We start from the raw sequence: 18900 nt of genomic DNA on the forward strand, positions 1-18900 counted from the left end.
GCACTTGTTCTATTAATAAATCTTGCTTCTGCAATATTAGAAAATTTAGTTGAAAGTTGAAGGTATAGTACAAGTATCTAAGAGGAAACCCTTTATACACATTTTTTACATGTACATATAATTAAAATCAATTTATGTACTTTTATGCAGTATTTATGTTGTCCTAATTTAATTCTCAATGAAAAGGCAGCAAATGTTGCATGCAAATTTATGACCTAATTTTAAAAACTCTAAACTTAGTTTCAACAGATACTGAAAATATTCATTTTTCTATCCTATGAAAAAAAAGGGTGGGACAGATTATGAAATAAAATATTCATAATCATATTATAGTCACAATAATTATATAAGCAATTCAAGAACAGGAAACAAATCTGAGGAAATTAAAACAAAAATTTAAAGCCAAAGTCTTCACTTAAATATATCAAATTTCTTAAAAACCAGCAGCTACAAATTTTTAAATATTAAAAATGATTTAATATGTAAAATCATTTAATTATAAAAATATATCAATGATATCATGAACAACACTTCCCTAATTAAAGAAACTATTCTTTAAATAAATAAAATCAAAGAACAAGTGAATAGGTTTGGAATACAGTGATATTTTAGAAGCTTGAATTAAAGCACACACTATGAACAAAACTGACTTATAGGCGTGACTTATGTAATTTCCATTTATCTTGATGAGTATACCATTTTAATTAGTTTAATATTTTACTTCATTTAACATTACTTCAAGTATTTTTGGCAGACCAAAATAAAATTCTTCACTGAATATCACATATTATTGTAATTTTATGGGTTATAATTATTTTAATTGGCTGGTTGATTTAATTAAAGCAAAGCATATATGTGCTATCTTTCAAAGCAGGGATTCCCTGATATGTGACTTTTTCCGAGAGTTTTCATGGTTTTCGCCATGTGTAATGTGAATACGAGCCAGTTTCTTTTAAAAAGCCCTCTATAAAAGCATTCCTTTCCAACAGGCAGATAGCCCCCAAATGCTTTACTATAGTCAAATCAAAATTAAAAGCCCTCCATGAAAGTATCCTATCCTGTTGGCAAATAGCCCTCATGTGCTTTGCCATATTTAAATAAACTTCAATGGAAACTGGCTTATATTCATTTTAAATATGGGAAAAAGCATTTAAATACCCATCAAGTTAAATTTTTTCTTCGGGATTTAAAGTTTAGTCAAAATTGCAAGTCTTCATTGGCTGCTGGTAAGCTATTATAATGATTTAGGTAAACAGTTAAGGTAAGGATTTAGGTAAACATTCACACTTTGGTAGTTAACTTAATGAAACCTCTGGCAGATTACTAATTTATATACAGTTCAAAAGGACATGTGGGTCTCTTTCAGAAGGACATTCATGTGGATGGCACACACAACAAACAGCATTTGAGCAGCTGAAGCAGGGGTTAGTCAATGCTCCTCTGTTAAAATTCCCGGAAGGGGACCAAAATTTAGAAATTGCTGCTGATGCTTCAGACTATGCAGTTGGCACCATCCTTTTGCAAAACAGGCAGCCAGTTGCCTATTTCGGCAAAACGTTGAATCTAACTCAGCAAAATTACATAGCAACTGAACGGGAAACTCTTGCCGTACTTTTAGCTGTACAAAAATTTCAAGTGTACTTTGGAAGCGTCCTTATTCAGACCATGCTGCTATTGGTCATTTATATTCTGGGAAAATTTTTTTTGCCGATGATGAAGCTGGACTTTGAAGGTACAAGAATATAATCTTATTATTAAACACACGGCAGTGAAGGAGAATGTCATAGTCCTGAGACACTATTATTACAGAACTGAAAGCTGACCTCAAATTAAAAAATAACTATGTGTACCTTGAAAATGGCAAAAATGTTTAGCAAACAGACATTAATGCAATTAGAAATAGAGCAGCATATAATGAAATTATTATTTTACACCAAAGTAACTAACAAGAATCATGAATTTAGACTGGTTATCCCAGCTAGCTTATATTAAAGTATTCTAAAAGAATTACATGACAGAAAAACAGTCCAAAGAATCCATGAAGCAGTTTATTTTACGCAATTACAGAAAGTTGTTACAACACATGTCAGGTCATGCCATTTATGTCAAATAATTAATGATATTAATTATAATCCAACCAAGTACGTAAACAGTATCAAATCTTCTTTTCCCAATGAATTAACAGGGATCGATTTGTTGGGTCCTTATCCCCAAAGTCAAGTAAATAAAAACAGATATATTTTGGTTGTCATAAATCACTTCTCTAAATTGGTAGAGATAGTTCCCCACAAACGAACCTCCGCAAAATTCATGACAGATTCATTTTTATATAAATATATATTAAAGCCCCACTAAAGGTAATTTCTGATAACGGTAGGCAATTCGTAAGCCAGCTTTTTGAAAATTTATGCACAGGGGTTGGCATATGCCATTTAAAAATGGTTCCATACCATCTGCAGTAAAATATAGCAGAATGAGTAAACAAAAATATCATGAAAATTATTAGGGGATATGTAAAGATTTATCATGATCACTGGGATAGCTGCATCAGAAGGCAGGTAATAACATTGTGGGTCAGGATGTATTCAAGAGGAAACAATCATTATCTTCAACCCCTGAGAATAAGGAAGGCAGGTAGGTGACGGAAGACGGGGACGCCTGGTGGCTACCAGGGATAAACAGGCATGTGTCCCTCGCCTTCCACTATCTAATGGCAACAATTCCCTGTGGCCTCAGGAGACCACACTGGGAGCTTATTAAGAGCGCAGGAGTTTACATGGCCAAACAGGGGCGACTTATTGACATTCACTGGCGAAATGAGCCAAAATTTGACAGCCTGTTCATCATCCAGAGGGGAAAATATGTCACAGTTTATTTGCAAGACAACAGTTTGTGGCTAATATTGATCAAATAAAGCCATACTATCAATGGTCTGATTTACTTGTTTTCAAGCAGTTTTTGCAGGAACCTAGAAGAGAGCCAAGAAGTAGCAGTACTGAATTAGCACCACCAGTTGTAACAGCACAGAAAAGAGTTGCAACTTCCACACCAGCTAAAAAGAGGCCACAGTCAAGTCTGATACCGACAATCAGAAAAAATCCATTGCAAATGCAGAGGAGGAAGCAAGCACAGATGGTCATCACAAAGTCATCACATGAAATGCATTTGGAGTGGATCTAAAAAAATCCCACCTTTGGTCAGCCAAGGGCCTATACGAAAGTCCAAGGTTGAAACATCCTATAATCTGCTTCTTCCCTGCAGATAAGGAAAATCAAGTGGAACAGGCCAGACGCAAACACAAGAAGTGGCTCTCATCCTGTGAAGAAAGAGGCCAGAATTTCAGTCTCCACAAACCTGCAGGAAGCAAGGACGGTTTATGGCCAAAGGTCTGAAGAGGAAAGATTCTCCCATGCAAACTGAAGGTTGGCCGCAAAGACCTTAAATCAACTACATTGACTGTTTTCTGACTTCAGAAGTGTTCTTACAGAAACAAATGGCCAACTTCAAAAGTGAAAAAAGACAAGTGAATTTTTTTTAACTTTCTTCTTAGTTTAAATACAGTTTATATGATACACACAGAGTTGCTATGTAAAGTTTAGTTTTCCTCAAGCAAGGTCATTTTTCAATTGTTAATGGCAAGAAGCTTGAAACTGTTTCGCAAAGTTCGCAATAATGCAATCTATTTTTAGTCGAAAAGACTCAGAATTACAGAAAGTAAAATTAGAATTTGGGAAAATTTGTTATAAATAATGTACTGTTGTAAAGTTAATCTGAATTTTGAAAAGTTTTTTACTATTTGTTGTAAAGTTATTCTGTTTTCAAAATAAATGTTTTATGTTAAAAGTAAAAATGCTTAAATTTAAAGTTTAAATTAGTGTGAATGAATGCAAATGAATTACTTGCAAGAAAGTTAAAAGCATGAATGAATGCAAATGAATTACTTGCAAGAAAGTTAAAAGCATGAATGAATGCAAATGAATTACTTACAAGAAAGTTAAAAGCATGAATGCGTTAAGTTAGGCTCTCTAGTTTACACGAAAGTTGAAAACATCTTCACAATTAGTACATGAGGTACAGTGATGAAATTAGGTCTTGGAAGTCTAGTTTGATTTAACATTTAGGAAGTTGGTCAGGTAGAAATTGTTGTATATTACCAACCCACAAAAACACACTTGGATCATTACAGAACAAACTTTTTAAAAGCATTGAGGGACGTAAATCAAATTTATGAATGAATCAAATTGCTTGAGAGCCAAATAAGTGCGATGAAATGTCACTTGTTCTTGAAAATGTCGTCAAAGCATCTATCTCTACGAATAGGTTATTAATGCTTTTTCTTCCAGATACATTAGAAGACTCAAGAGTTCAAGAAAATTATGTAGATTCCATAAAGGAGATTGTAAAAAATTATTTCTTTTTTCTTAATCTCAGTTTAGAAGTAGAGTAATTGTAAAGTTGGCCCTGAAAAATTTTAAACTTCGATTCTTAGAATGAATATAAAGATAAGAGTCTTAAAGTTTTGCAAGTACATTTTAAAATGTAAAATTTGAAAGTTGAAATTAAAGAAAAATTTTTAAGGTTAGAATTTAAACTCTCAGCAAGGGCATTGTGTGAGACTCTTAGTTTGAGTAATTAAATTCTGGTGCAGAAAGATGTAGGGGTTATTTTAATTTTGAATTGTTTTCCTTTAATTTCTTGCTTCGCATCTACAATTCCCTACCAGAATAAGTGTTCAGGATCACGTTTTATGTAAATGAGGTAGAACTAGTATTTAAGAGAAAGTCTCGGTCACTTCAGGAGAAGAGCTTAGAAATACCTAGCACAGTGTGTTCTGCCTTTTGGCCACATCGTTTTTTTAAGCCAAATTTTACTAGGTTCGGACGCATTGTTACATGCTTGTTAGTAGTCGCCAGTGAGGTTTAATTAAGGACCATTTCTTTTAGTCATTCCTGTGCACTTCAGCTAAATTTTTAGTTAGTTAGCATTAGTTCAGTTTCTTATTTTCTATCTAAAGTTGAAGCGGAGGCTTTCCCATAAGCCTGAGAGGGGCCAACTTGTAAATATTCTCAAGTAAAATAAAAGGGTATTTTAACCCTTCTTTGGACTTGCTATTCTAGCCTTTTACAAGTCACGAATAGTCGCTACACACTTCTCAAGTATTCTAGTTGTTGAAGACAGTTAATTTAAACAGAATCATAACTTTCTCAAATAATTCACAAATCCAGAAATCTACAATGTTAGAAATACTTTACAAATTCATTTAATTTAGATACATAATTATTTAATAAATTCAAAATTCCCTGAAATTGTTTTAAGAATCAGCAAAACTAAATAGATAAAAAAAACAAAAAAAAAAAAATTTCACATTAACATATATATATATATCTTAATGCACTTACAGAATTACTTAAGGTCATGACTCTGAAAATAGTTTCACAGCATAATTTTATACTGGACTTTGGAAAAACACCTATAATTTCCTGAAGATGTGAAAGTATGTAGAAAATATTACGTGATGATGGATCTGAAAAAAAAAAAAAAAAAACTCTCATTACATGTAATATTTATTACTACAGATACTTAAATATGTCAATACAGTAGAAGTCCAGAAATCCGCAACGCTTGGGACCAGAGGTTGTGCGGATTTCAGGACAGAAAAGATAATATTCAGATTAAAAATGCAAAATAGATAAAGCGTATTAGATATATTTAATTAAATTATTATATATATTAATACAAAAATTAATTATATGCATTAAATTATTATTACATATATAAAATGATTATATTATACTGTTCATTTACATTAGACTCCTCTATTTTAAATTAGCATGAATCTACTTCCCCTTTTCTCTCAAAAGTAGTCCTGAAAGAGGTACCCCATCACTCCGCCGCTGCTGAACCACTCTTACAAGACAGCATCAAGGTTTGTCGATTTCGCCTCATGTTAAAGATTTCCGGTTTTGGATTCTGGTGTTAGAATCACTGTTGCTGTACAATTTCAACAGCTTTTCTTTATTGTTCCGTATATCATACACAGTCCATGTGGCAATTCCATACGATTCTGCTATAAACTGAGCAGTAGCACCTGCCTCCATTAGAAAGTACAACAACATGAAGCGTGAACTTAATCGTCTGCTTTTTTACCTCGATGCAGATTAGAGGGGGAAAAACTCTTATCATGATGTCAATAATTTGGTATTTCCGTTATGACTCATTATTATTCAGTAAGTATTACGTCATTATCCAGTATTTTTAATTCGATATTTCATACTCCATGTTGCGGTTTCCAGAACCTATAAACTAAATGTTTATATTTTGAGAGGCAGCGCGGATTTCAGGAGTTGACGGATTTTCGGTATTTGACTGTATATTATACAGGAAATATGTAGCACTCAGGCTTAAATCAACTAGAAAATAAGCACATGAAGTTAATCACGACCAACTGTACATTATTAATATTAAAAAAATTGCGAAAATAGAAGATTTTTAAATGTTAAAACTATTTAAACTTTACACATCAGTTCTGAGATTACATACGCATTCATAGAAACACACAATATTTATCAAGTACAAAACAGTGGTCTCAAATTGCATGGGGGACAAATGCACAATCTGAAAGCAGGCAGGCCAAAAATTTTTTTTAGCAAAATGAGAGTGCTCCAACCTTTTTAAGTTTTAAAGTTCTTATACAAAAACTTTACTGTATTGAAGGTTAGCAGCCTCCTTACTTTTATATCTTGCTAGTTTAACTCATATTGAAATCACTAAATGTCATTCCACTAGATGACAAACTTGAAAATTTAACGCCATGCCTGCTACAGGTAAACCCAAAAAACAATTTCTATGAAAAACATTTAACTGTATTTACATGATTACATGAGGTACTTGACATATTAAATATATAGGACAGACTAAAAACAATCTTAACTTTCGAATCAATAACCATAGAGCTCAAATCAAAAAATTCAACGCACAAAAAAATAACATTAAAATAAGTACACCATCACAACTTAATACAGCAGAATTAGAACACTTTAAACACCATGACTTCAACTCTATTCAACTTCAGATACTAGATATAATACCCAATCACAAAACACGAATTTTTCAGGAATCTCTCTATATACTAAAACAACGTTCACTTTATCCATATGGACTTAACACTTATATACATAGTCATAGAGATACTTCTAAGAAGTCTATTTTCAGCCAATTTAAACTCTACAGCATCAAAACGCAGAGAGGAAAAAGAGGAAGCAAAATAAAAAATAATGCGAGATTTTTATCCACTTTGGATACACTTGCATTGAAAAAACAATTGAAATGTTTTTTGACTCAGACTGTTTTCCCAAGAAACTTCTCAACTGGTTACACTCCTGTACTAATAAATTCCTTATCAAACTAAAAAAATTCATTCAAGAAAGCTACGACGACATACAAATCATTAAAGACATGATTCTTGATTTTAGTCTTTTCAGACTCTCTAATAGTCTCACTCAACGCAAAATTTATTTTAAAGTCAATTTTCTGCATCCGCAGTTTGACAATATTCATTTCTCAAGAATCATCAGAGATTGTAAAGATTACTTCCCCGCAGTTGACACTATACCAATGATTGCATTTAAATATCAAAGGACCTTAAGCAACTTGCTTACTAACCACCATGAAATAGATGAAACTGCAGAATGACATTGTAAGACACCAATTTACAGCAATTACGTAGATTCTAATCACCAGCACATAATTACTGGCAACCTGAATATCATACAAAACCATCAACTAAAAACACTAATGAGTTATGGTACAAAATTTAGACCAGTCAGAAACATGACTACAAATTACTGTTACAAGACTTTCGAAAACAACATCAACGAATTTATAGTTAAAGCAAGCTATCAACTGAATTTTCCCATAGATACCTTCTTAAAATGGAAAGCTAAAATTCTTCAACGCATATCCACAGAAATCAGTCACCTCAAATTTAAAAGTACACTGAACTGGTCGCAACTTACATCTGATATTAGTAAATTAAAACAGCTTTTTACTATTACAAAAATAGATAAAGCAACTAATAACTTTAGCATTATATGAAAACAATTCTACACTGAGATTATTCATAAAGAACTTCTCAACGCAACTACTTATCAATCAGCCAACCTTACAGAAACATCTATAATAAACAGGATTAAAACTTTTCATAAGAAACTCAATATTACTTTCAATGCAAACTACAACAGATTTACTAATCTTTATGCGATTCCCAAATTCCATAAAACACCATTAAAATTTAGATTTATAGCTAATGGAACTAATAATTACAAGAAAAATATAGACTATTATTTTTCAATTCAACTTAATAAAATCTGTAAATTTATTTTCAATGATTGTAACACTAATCATAACTATTGCCGGATCATTCATAATAACACTCCTGTCATTAATACCATTCATACCATTAACATCCAAAACATTAACTGCTATGATTTTGAAAACTTATATACCTCACTTCCTCTAGAAGAAATCTATACCAGTCTACTTGATCTACCAAAACTTTTCCCTAATATACTCAATATCATGACTCTTGACAAATGGAAAACCTACCTAAAATGCACACTTTTTCATAACTACATCAAGTTTCAAAATCAACTTTTTAAACAAGTCAGAGGATTGCCAATGGGCTTACATTCCAGCACCTCGATCTGTAATATCTTTTTATTTGTCAAAGAATTTAACTTCCAAAAAAATCTACAACCACAAGAGTTAAATTACTACAAACACACCTACAGATTTATTGATGACCTTATTACAATTAATAATTTTGGTAAAATTGAAAACTCCGACATTTATCCGAATTGTCTTAAACTTAATAAAACTAATAATTCACAAAATAGCATAGACTTTCTAGATCTTCAAATCATTAACTACAAAAAAATTTTACTTTTTGACAAAACAAGAAACTTCAATTTCAATACTAACAAATTAATAAATTGGAACTCCAACATATCCAAAAAAGTAATTAACAATACTATAATTAATCAAATACAACGAATTAAAACTATATGCACAGATACAATAGATTTACAACGCGAAATTTTGATCCTTATCAAAATTCTCAAAAATAATCTAATTCCCTTTCAATTTATCAACCATTGCCTTAAAAGAGCAGGCATTAAATACTCACTCTAAATCATTTAACTGATAGGGATATGATAATTTATTCCTAAACGTGAGAAGGCGGTATAAGTTGGATGACTGTCAGTTGAAAGATTTGTATATAGTGTAATTACTCAATTGTATATATTGTAAAAAGCTAATTATCTTCAGACATATACTGTTACTAAAAAAATGGGCCTATTTCCTGCCTTTAGACTGTCTACTAGCTCTTGGATAGCGAAAATGCCTTTTTCCTTTCTTAAATTCTTAATCATTGCGACACGACAATTAGCCAGAAATTAATTAATTTCCATTCACTAGTATTTTTAAAAAAATCTTAACAGACGGTCTCTCTCAGATAAGAACTCCACAAAATACATCCCTCAAGAATTCCAAGTCCCACCCACTACCATAAATTTCTTCACCCAAGTCTTGCCGACTGATATAATTCAAAGCCCCTACTGCCGCTAAGAATTTTCGGACACCCTACACTTCTGAGTCAGACACGAAGAGAACACACTGCCAACTCCCCCACTAGAAAGAATGTAAGTTACTTAATACCTTTCTGGCCTTTATATCTTCATGTACATTCACTGATCTTATTTATATTATTTTCTATTTTATTTTTATTTTCTATTTTATTTTTATATTATTTTTATGTTCTCTTTGATTTGTTTTTGCAAAGTTTGCATTATTTAGCTTTTTTATAATCTTCTATGTTTATTTCAACTTTACTTTGATTTCGATTTCATAATGACAATTTCCAATGTTTAATTTCTACAAATAATATAGTACTCAAATACATAAAGATGATAGTGTCGGGGACGATTACTCGAGTTTTACAAGATTTCTCTACAGTAATTGATTTTTACTCCAAATTGAATTGACTAAAATGCTTCATGAGAATCAGTTCTTTGAGTAACAACTATTCGCGGAAATATTTGGCCTGACTAGAATTGCCGGTTTGGCTTTAATTTATAACTTGAGTAAAGACGAAACACTTTCATATTTACGTATTTCTATCAATTATTGATCATTGAACGGGAGTTGGTTTGTTCCCCTTGAAAAGTCAACTAATTTCCGATCAATGACAATAATTACATGTTTTAATTTTTACTTTTGCAATTGTAATATTATTCTTCGTGATGATTTAACTCCAGTCCCCGTTAAAACATTATTAACATTTTGCTTTCAAATTACTTCAAAACATCTTTCAAAATATAACTTACCAGTATGGATGCACACTTTTAAAATAATTCTACTTTAATTAAACTTAGGAGATAATATAATCAATTAATCAATACGGTTTAGGAAATAAATTATTATATATATATATATATATATGTATGTATGTGTTCATGTTTGTGTGTGACTCATGAGTGCATGTAACTGATCGTCACAAGTCTGATTCTTTATCAATTAAAAATTTAGCATACTATTTTGTTATTTATATTTACATCTTTATTAATGCCAAAACACCAAACAGACACAAAAATTATATACTTGTATATTCACCACAGAAAATACATTTTGCCTGGCTAAATCTTACATACTGCATCCTTGTCAGTCATGCTACATGTCCTGTCCTTCATTACAGCTTAATTCCAATAGTTCTCTCACAACCAGTTTTTTGAATATCACATCACTTTGCCCTAAGACTTTCTTTCATTACAGTGGAAAAAAAGTCTTGAAAAATGCTTCATTAAATAATTTTAAAGGAAACTTTACAGTATATATATATATACTGCATTGTATATAAACTCAATGTAGGGATAACATGCCTTTATAACCTGATGTTGATGTATGAGTGGTTAGTTGCGTTTAAGTTTATAATCTGTTTGGAAATTATATTTTTAAAATTTAATTTGCCTCAAGCATGGCTTAGTTAAAAATTTATGCCAGTAATATTCAACTGTATTTATTCCAGTAATATAAATTTATTCCATTAATATTCAACTGTGAGTACACAGAAATGCATTGCACTTCATACAATGCGTTTCTGTTATACTCACATTTTACTTCTCAAATTTAATTTTTTTCTTCTCTTCCTGACTAAAATTATGAGATTCTTCCTTTTGGTTACATCCTTAATCCCTTACAGATATTTATCTGAACAAGATACAATAAAAATAACAACATGAAAAAATTTATATTCATTTTCTCCCTGAAATCTAAATTTCGGCACCTGCAAGAATTTCTTCTGGCTTTACTTTTCAGTTAAAGTATATTGACAGCTAAATGTTAAGGAGTGGAGTGGGATAAGGCCCTTATTTGGCCACAACTGATTCTTAATATTTGCTGTGACATATTAGTATGTATTCATGTACCACAGAAGAAAAAAATAGTTTCACATCAATATTCAACTATGTAAAAATTTTATACTAGTGGTGCAAAGGTACTAATACAGTCAAATATTGAAAATCCGCTGACCTGAAATCTGCATTGCCCCTCAAAATATAAACATTCAGTTTATAGGTTCCGGAAACCGCAACATTAATTTTGAAATATTGAAGAAAAAATGCTTACTGAATAATGATGTCATAATTACCAAATAATAATAATAAGTCATAACGGAAATACCAAATTATTAACATCATGATAAAAGTTTTTTTCCCTCTAATCTGCATCGAGGTAAAAAAGCAGACGATTCACTCAGCGCTTCTTTCAAGTTCACGATTCAAGTTGCTGTATTTTCTGAGCTTTGTAATTTCACGAGATTATTTAGTGCTGCCTTTTTTTTATCCGGATATTTTGTGGATAAATTAAGAATATTTTAAATTTCAGCTCTTTTTAATACAATGATAGCTAAGAAAAGCACTCATGATTTTACTGCTTGCAACGTTGAAAACGTAAACACATTGCATTGACAGTAGTGCAAAAAGTGCAAATTCTGCAAAAGATGGTGGCAGGTTCCACTCCTCGGTTTATAGCAGAATCATATGGAATTGCGACACGATTATGTATGATATATGGAAAAATAAAGAAAAGCTGTTGAAATTTTACAGCAAGAGTGATTCTAACACTGGAAATCTTTGCATGAGGTGAAATCGGCAAACCTGGATGCTGTGTACATATAATACAATGAATAATATAATCAATTTATATATGTAATAATAATTTAATTAAATGTATCTAACCAGCCTCAATATTATAAAAAACCTTTGTCACCTTGGTCAATCAGAACAACCAGCAGTAGCATCTTCTAAGAACTTTGGATAATATATTGATGCTAATTCAGAAGTCAAACAACAAAAATCAGTGTTATATTTACAAAATTTTCACAGGACTAGTTTCGATGGTTTTACCGAACCACCATCTTCAGCTGCAAAACCGCAAATGCAAACCGCAAATTGAAACTAGTCCTGTGAAAATTTTGTAAATATAACGCTGACTTTTGTTGTTTGACTTCTGAATTAGTATTTATTCGGCGTGTTATTGTGTCTTAATATATTGATGGTTTTAATGTGCAAAAGTGTCTATAATAGCCGAGAAACCACAACATGGATGTGGTATGAAAACAACATCCCACCACAAGAGCTTTGGTGATACCAGTACTGGATGCCAGCTCAATTGTTGTTGTGAACTGAAGCTGAAGTAGACTGATGTCAGCTTCTAGAATATATAAGAATCAGAGTTAATTTGGAATGTGAAAGAATATTTGGTTGTTGTGTCTGTCCTTGTATGTGTTTCACGAGCTTCAAAAATGTGTTTTTATGTTTTTTTAAATGACTTGTCTTTCTAGACTTCACAAAACACCCAGCATTGGATTGATATGAGCCTATGAATTAAATTTCAGCTTTTTGTTATCAGCATAAGAAAATGGTACTCTCAGCAGGACAGGTGTTTTTGAATTATTCCTTGGAGATGAATTTGAATGCATTAAAAGAACAATAGAAGGAATTGAGATTATCATTTACTCTCAGACTGAAGAAAATTAAAGATGAACTGGTTAAAGGTGTTACAGATTTAAATGAAGTTTCTATTTTAAAACCAAAATTTATTGATAATACTTCAAGGTTGTCAATCACTAATTGTTGAAAATTTACTGCAGACAGATGATGGAAGGAAACTGTACACTGATGATTATGAAGAAACTGAAACCTACAGAGATAAAGATTTAGAAATTTATGCTAAACTAGAAAAGCGATTGCAAACACTTCTGCAATGTAAATGAAAAAAAAAAAAAAAATTAAATTACTGAAAACTGAGTTAAAATTTTCAAGTGATCCCAAAAGATTAATAGTCATTTTGAAGCTTATTTCAGAATTCATAAAGATACCTGATGGAGATAAGATGCAATACCTAGTGCAGTCTAAGGCGACAAAATTGAAAGTCGAGTATCTCATTCAGAATTTTCCAGCGACAGTGGAGAATTGCCCAAACAATTTGCTGTATTAAGTTAAAAGAACAATTTGGAAGAGATGATTTACTTATCCAGATTTATGTTCAAGGTTTACTAACTGTTTGAGTGCCACGAAGTGCTATTGCACTTCTGTTGTGTCGTGCCAAAAATGTGGTGACACAATATTGCGCTTCTTTTGTGCTATACTAAAAATGCATAGAAGCACAATCATGCTGCTGTTTGTTACTATAATTTTTGCATTAATTGACAGCATTTGTATTCAGATCAACTGTGATTTTTATTACCACCATTCAATTGTGGTTTTTAATAAAGTAAGAATTCTTTCAGGTATGATGCGCCATTACAGCAGCTCACCATTTGAACTGAATGATTGTTTTTATATGTTGTATTTTACACTTCTTTTGTCCTTACAACCTGTTATAACACTGTTAACAATATATGGACAGAATACAAAATTTGGTTTTTGATACTCCAGAGTCAGGTTATAAATTCTTGTTTTTTCATACATTATATTGCAGTATTGTTTACACATAATTTGTGTTGAAGTCTGTTGCCCAAAGAAACAGCCATGCCTAAGAGGTTAAGTAAAAAGTTTTCTGTAGAAAAATTGCATGGGCAAAACTTGCAACAGTGTATGCACTAAAAAAAAATGGTAATGTATTAAATGATCCAACTTAATTTGAGCCATATGTAAAAAAGGGAATTCATGGAAGTTGTGCAACAAAACACTCTTGTAATAAGTGAGAATAAAAAATATTTTTATTGACAAAAATTACTTTGTGTATGATAATTAGAGTTAATTATACCCATTTTTATTGTTTACCCCTCCAAAAAAGCTATGATTTCACTCCGCACTTTTAGCATACACACAAGAAAATGCTCTAGCACTTAAATGGATAAAGATGGGTTTGACAAATGTCGCGATTGGACAAACTAAGACTGATATGGCAGCTTTACATGGCAAACTAAAAGCTAAAATGAGAGCTTAGAAGAATGCAGGAAAAGTTTAAAGGATTTTCTTATTTAGTAGAAAACTGCCTACTAATAAAACTGAAAGTTCCATTAGTAGAAAGCTGCTTTCCAGAGGTGTTGCTTATATGATAAAGAGGAAGATTTTATGATTCCAAGAGTTCCCACACTTTAAAACAACTGACGAATGTTTTTCATCTGGGTTTAGTCATTATCTTAATTTTAAAAAGAGCTTTGTTCCTGAAAAAACACAGGATTTCTCACATTTAACTCAAAAAATAAAAAGCATGAATACTCAAAATCATATTTATACTCCATTTTAGAATTTAATTTGTTAGGAAAGGTGGGTATTCGCTAACAGCTCAGTGTATTTTTTAAAAATGTTAATGGACAAGAATGTTGCCAAAAATTATTGATTGCATTCTGTTTTGCAATGCATTTGAGCTTGCACTTCAAGGACATGATGAATGCGAGTATTCATTAAATCCAGGAGTTTTCAGAGGTCTTATCAACTTCTCATGAGAACTTGATGCGTCTCTTATAGACCTTCTCACTAATGACACTTTTTACAGGAACATCGAAAGAAATTCAAAATAATTTGTTAGACTGCATATTCAGTGTCTGTCAGAACCATAAAAAATGAAATCTCAAAAGCAAGTTTTGTTTCAGTTATACCAGATGATACTATTGATATGTTATCCACTTCCCAATTGGTTGTCCTTTTTCGATATTAATATCACAGAGCTACAATGGTGCCATGCTGGTGTTCAAGTTTTTATTCACCTACAAGATAATGCATAATTTGTGCACTGCTACATACATCAGCTCAATTTCATTGTTGGGTAAGCAACCAGTCAGAATCAGCAACTTAGAGTACTTTTTTCCAGCCTTAGTGATATCACTAATTTTTCAATAACTCTCTACAGAGAACTGCTATTCTAGATGAAACTTTTATAAAAAGTTCAATACTAGATGGAATTTTAAGAGTTGAACCATCAATACAGTTTTTGGGAGATTGAATATATGGAAATCTAAAAATCAACATCTAAACAAGCTGTAGCAATAAATCAAGCAGGGGCTAGAAGACTCAAGTTTGTGTTTTAGTTTATAGTGTTTAACATTATTACCCCACATGTCGATATGTTATACAATCAGCTTTAGTAAACGCTTAACTGATCCAGCATTCATTGGAATGGAAGTAAATGTTTTCCAGCAGTCATTACAGAAACAAATGGAGAGAATGGACATAGTGACACAGGAGTTACTGGAATCATATGAAAGAAAAGAAAAAACATTCATATAAATAGAAGTGTAACAGCTAGAAATATATCTGATATCATCATGAATCATCTAAATTAGATTTTGTTTTAAATTTCTAACAACTCTGCTGTTTCTTTCCTTGAAGTATCAAAATTCCAAGAGTATGAGAAAAAATTTGCAACTCAGTTGATCAAACAACTGATGTTTATTCCATACAGAAGGATCATCTGAAAAACTGAACTAGGAGTAATTTAACAAATTTCAGAAATATCACTGGTACCATTAGTCTTCTACAATTATTCCAATGACCATTGCTGAAACTGAGAGATGCAAATTAAGTGTAAAACAAGTTAAGTCATTTTTAAGAAGCACTATCAGCAAGGACAGACTCAGAACTCTAGCCATGCTCTCAATTGAAAAGAACAAGATAAATGACATATCTAAATACAATGAAAATGTTACTAATTTACAAAAATTGTACTTGACTATTTTGTTATCAATGTTGAAAAATATATTGCAAGCCACATATTATGGTTTTATTACATTCCATTGTAAGGTATTAAATGTTACTTTTTTTTTTTACCTATCAGAACTTGTTTCCTTTTAGTTGCATTGTTTTCCTCTAATTTGTGAAAATGCAAATGTATTTTAACTTGCAAATTTCATCATACCTGCCTATTTAATTTTCAAAATTTGTTTTAAGAACCTACATTTAAATAACCCATGTGACGCCACTACTCTCTATACATAAATGTTCTCCCAAACAAAACAATTATCCTTACTGCAAAAATTCATAACTGAATGTATTTATCTTAGGACAAAAAAGGACAAAAGTTAATCAAATCCGTATCTTCAAAATCACTGAATAAGATTTGTATCAAACTGATAAATTAATTAGCTCTATCTGTAGATTTTCATGTGTATTATTCACATTCATTTAAATCACTTAACAGTTTCTTTTTTTTCCGCCATATTATGACAAAAAATAAGCATATTTTTGATGAACATTTTTATGAAGAAATTCATTATATAAACCCAAATCAGCAGTCAGAACTATTACAAATGTTGAATTTATTGATTTATGCTAATTTTTATTTTCATCATAAAAAGCACATTTTCTCTTAAAGTTGGTGTTTTTTTCGAACAAGTAAGCGAACTGGAAAGAACACTTTACACAAATACATGTCAGAATATAAAATGTTTTATTGTTATTACACGTCTGTTCGATTCCGTTAATATCAAATTCACAAAAGTTCTGCATTTGCGTTAGATTATCTATAATTTCCGTTTGTTCATCCTAGAGAAGTCAGACAACAAACTGTCATTACTTTCAGAATCATGAAGTAAAATTTCAGATTCGCTATCCGAGTCAATATCAGAGTTATCTTCAGTTATAAGCTGCTCATTATCATTCATTTCTTCTTTTATTTTAGCTCCAAATTTAAAAGAAATAGTATTCACAGTAGCCGAAACACCGAGCTAGTGAAAAGAAATTTCGCGTCTTTACGTGCGTAAAAGAATTCAGTAAAATCTAACCTTGACACCAGTTGTTTTGCAATTCTGACTAGATTATTAGCGCCATCTGTTAGAAACATCACACACTAAACAAGCAAAAAATTCGGGCAAATCAGTGTATTAGACTAGAAAAAAATGTTGCCCGAGCGCCACTCGGGAAAATAAAAAAAGTGTCATTTCCAAGTACCCAAACGGCATTCGGGCAAAACTGGGAAGTGGTTAATGATAATGAAAACAATATACAACTAGATTGAAAAACATTAAAATCAGCATATTTTTCTTCAAATTTTTGTCATGCTACTTTACTGCAATGCTACATTTTTTTGCCTATTTTTGAGATTTTTCATTTAAAATAACAGGGTAGAATATGTATTAAATGCACAAAAAATTTTGATTCAAGTTGTGTTTCCTGTAATTTCAATTTAACTGTAAAAGGTATAATAGAATGATAAGTTCATTCTTTTCTTGCATCTCTTTGAGAATACTTAAATGTCTGGTTAATTCCATAAGAAATGCTAAATCCATCTATTATTACATGGCTTGTTGATGGTTGAAAATTTTGATTTAATTTATTAAACCAAAAATCTGTTTTAATACAGGGTCCTCGAAATAAGTACCTCACCTCATTTTACTAAATAATTTCTCTGTACAAGTAACCCTCATACAACACAGTAGATAGGTTTAGATAGGTTCCTAGAAAATGACGTGCTGTATGAGACCCGGAGCCAGTATAAAAAGAAGGCTTACGTTCCGAAAACTTATTAAAAACAAAAAATTTTTTTAATTATACATAAACAACTTAATTTTTATTAAACACATATATGTATGTACAACACAAAACAAAAACTATTACATATTATAATTTAACATAAGTTTAGTTTAATAAATTTCTTCGTTTTGACTGCTCAGTATAATCAACTGAGAAAATTTTTTCGGTGGAATGAGATCAATTTCACTTTCAAAACTTCTTTCTTCATTTAAAATTCTAGCATTTTTTCCCCTCTTTAAAAAAATTTATAATTTTACTTTCCTTAGTAATTCTTACCGGTCAATGTAAATTTTTCACTATGGAGCTAGACAGCAGCTCCCTTTTGAATTTTTTGCTTATTTCAGCAGAAGGGTCTACAGTCATGAAAAATGATTTGAGATTTTCAGCTAAACTTAGGCCTTCTAATTTTTTTTATGTTAAATTATTAACTGCAAGATCTTCATCAGTGCTAGTGCACTCAGAATGGATTTGATTTATGGCTTTGGATGCCATTTCCATCAAATCTGCTTCGTCAGTTTCTTCTTCTGCTAATAAATCTTGAACGTCCTCAACAGCCATGTCGATAAAACCTTCGCCACACACTGATTTAGTAAGTTCTAATAAGCCACCAATTTCATTTTCTGACGATTCATGCACTTTTTCTATTTCAACTGAAGAGGACCATATCTTCTTCTAACATACATTTAATATTGATGTTTTCATTTCTTTCAGAGAGAAAGATACGATATCGATAGAGTGCTTGATTGAAAATGTCTTCCAAGCTTCCATTACATTAATTTTGAATCGGTCATGTCTAAAATCCACTGTAATGCTCTTCTTATGTAATATGTTTTAAAGGTATAAATAATACCTTGATCCAATGGTTGGA

The 18900-nt window shown here is 31.3% G+C and overlaps 1 protein-coding gene across 2 annotated transcripts in view; it reads right to left on the reverse strand.

Moving 5' to 3' along the window:
* Nucleotides 1-18900, reverse strand: part of LOC118184747 (RRP12-like protein) — a 139356-nt gene that overhangs the window by 89691 nt on the left and 30765 nt on the right. For both annotated transcript variants that reach the window (XM_085823674.1, XM_085823675.1), the window contains exon 8: nucleotides 5400-5524. In XM_085823674.1, coding sequence (XP_085679800.1) covers nucleotides 5400-5524 — 125 coding nt within the window. The remainder of the gene's footprint in view (nucleotides 1-5399; nucleotides 5525-18900) is intronic.

The sequence above is a fragment of the Stegodyphus dumicola genome, chromosome 9 (assembly GCF_044657685.1).
Source record: "Stegodyphus dumicola isolate Sdum_Otavi_A_Nest chromosome 9, ASM4465768v1".
Lineage (NCBI taxonomy): Eukaryota > Metazoa > Arthropoda > Arachnida > Araneae > Eresidae > Stegodyphus > Stegodyphus dumicola.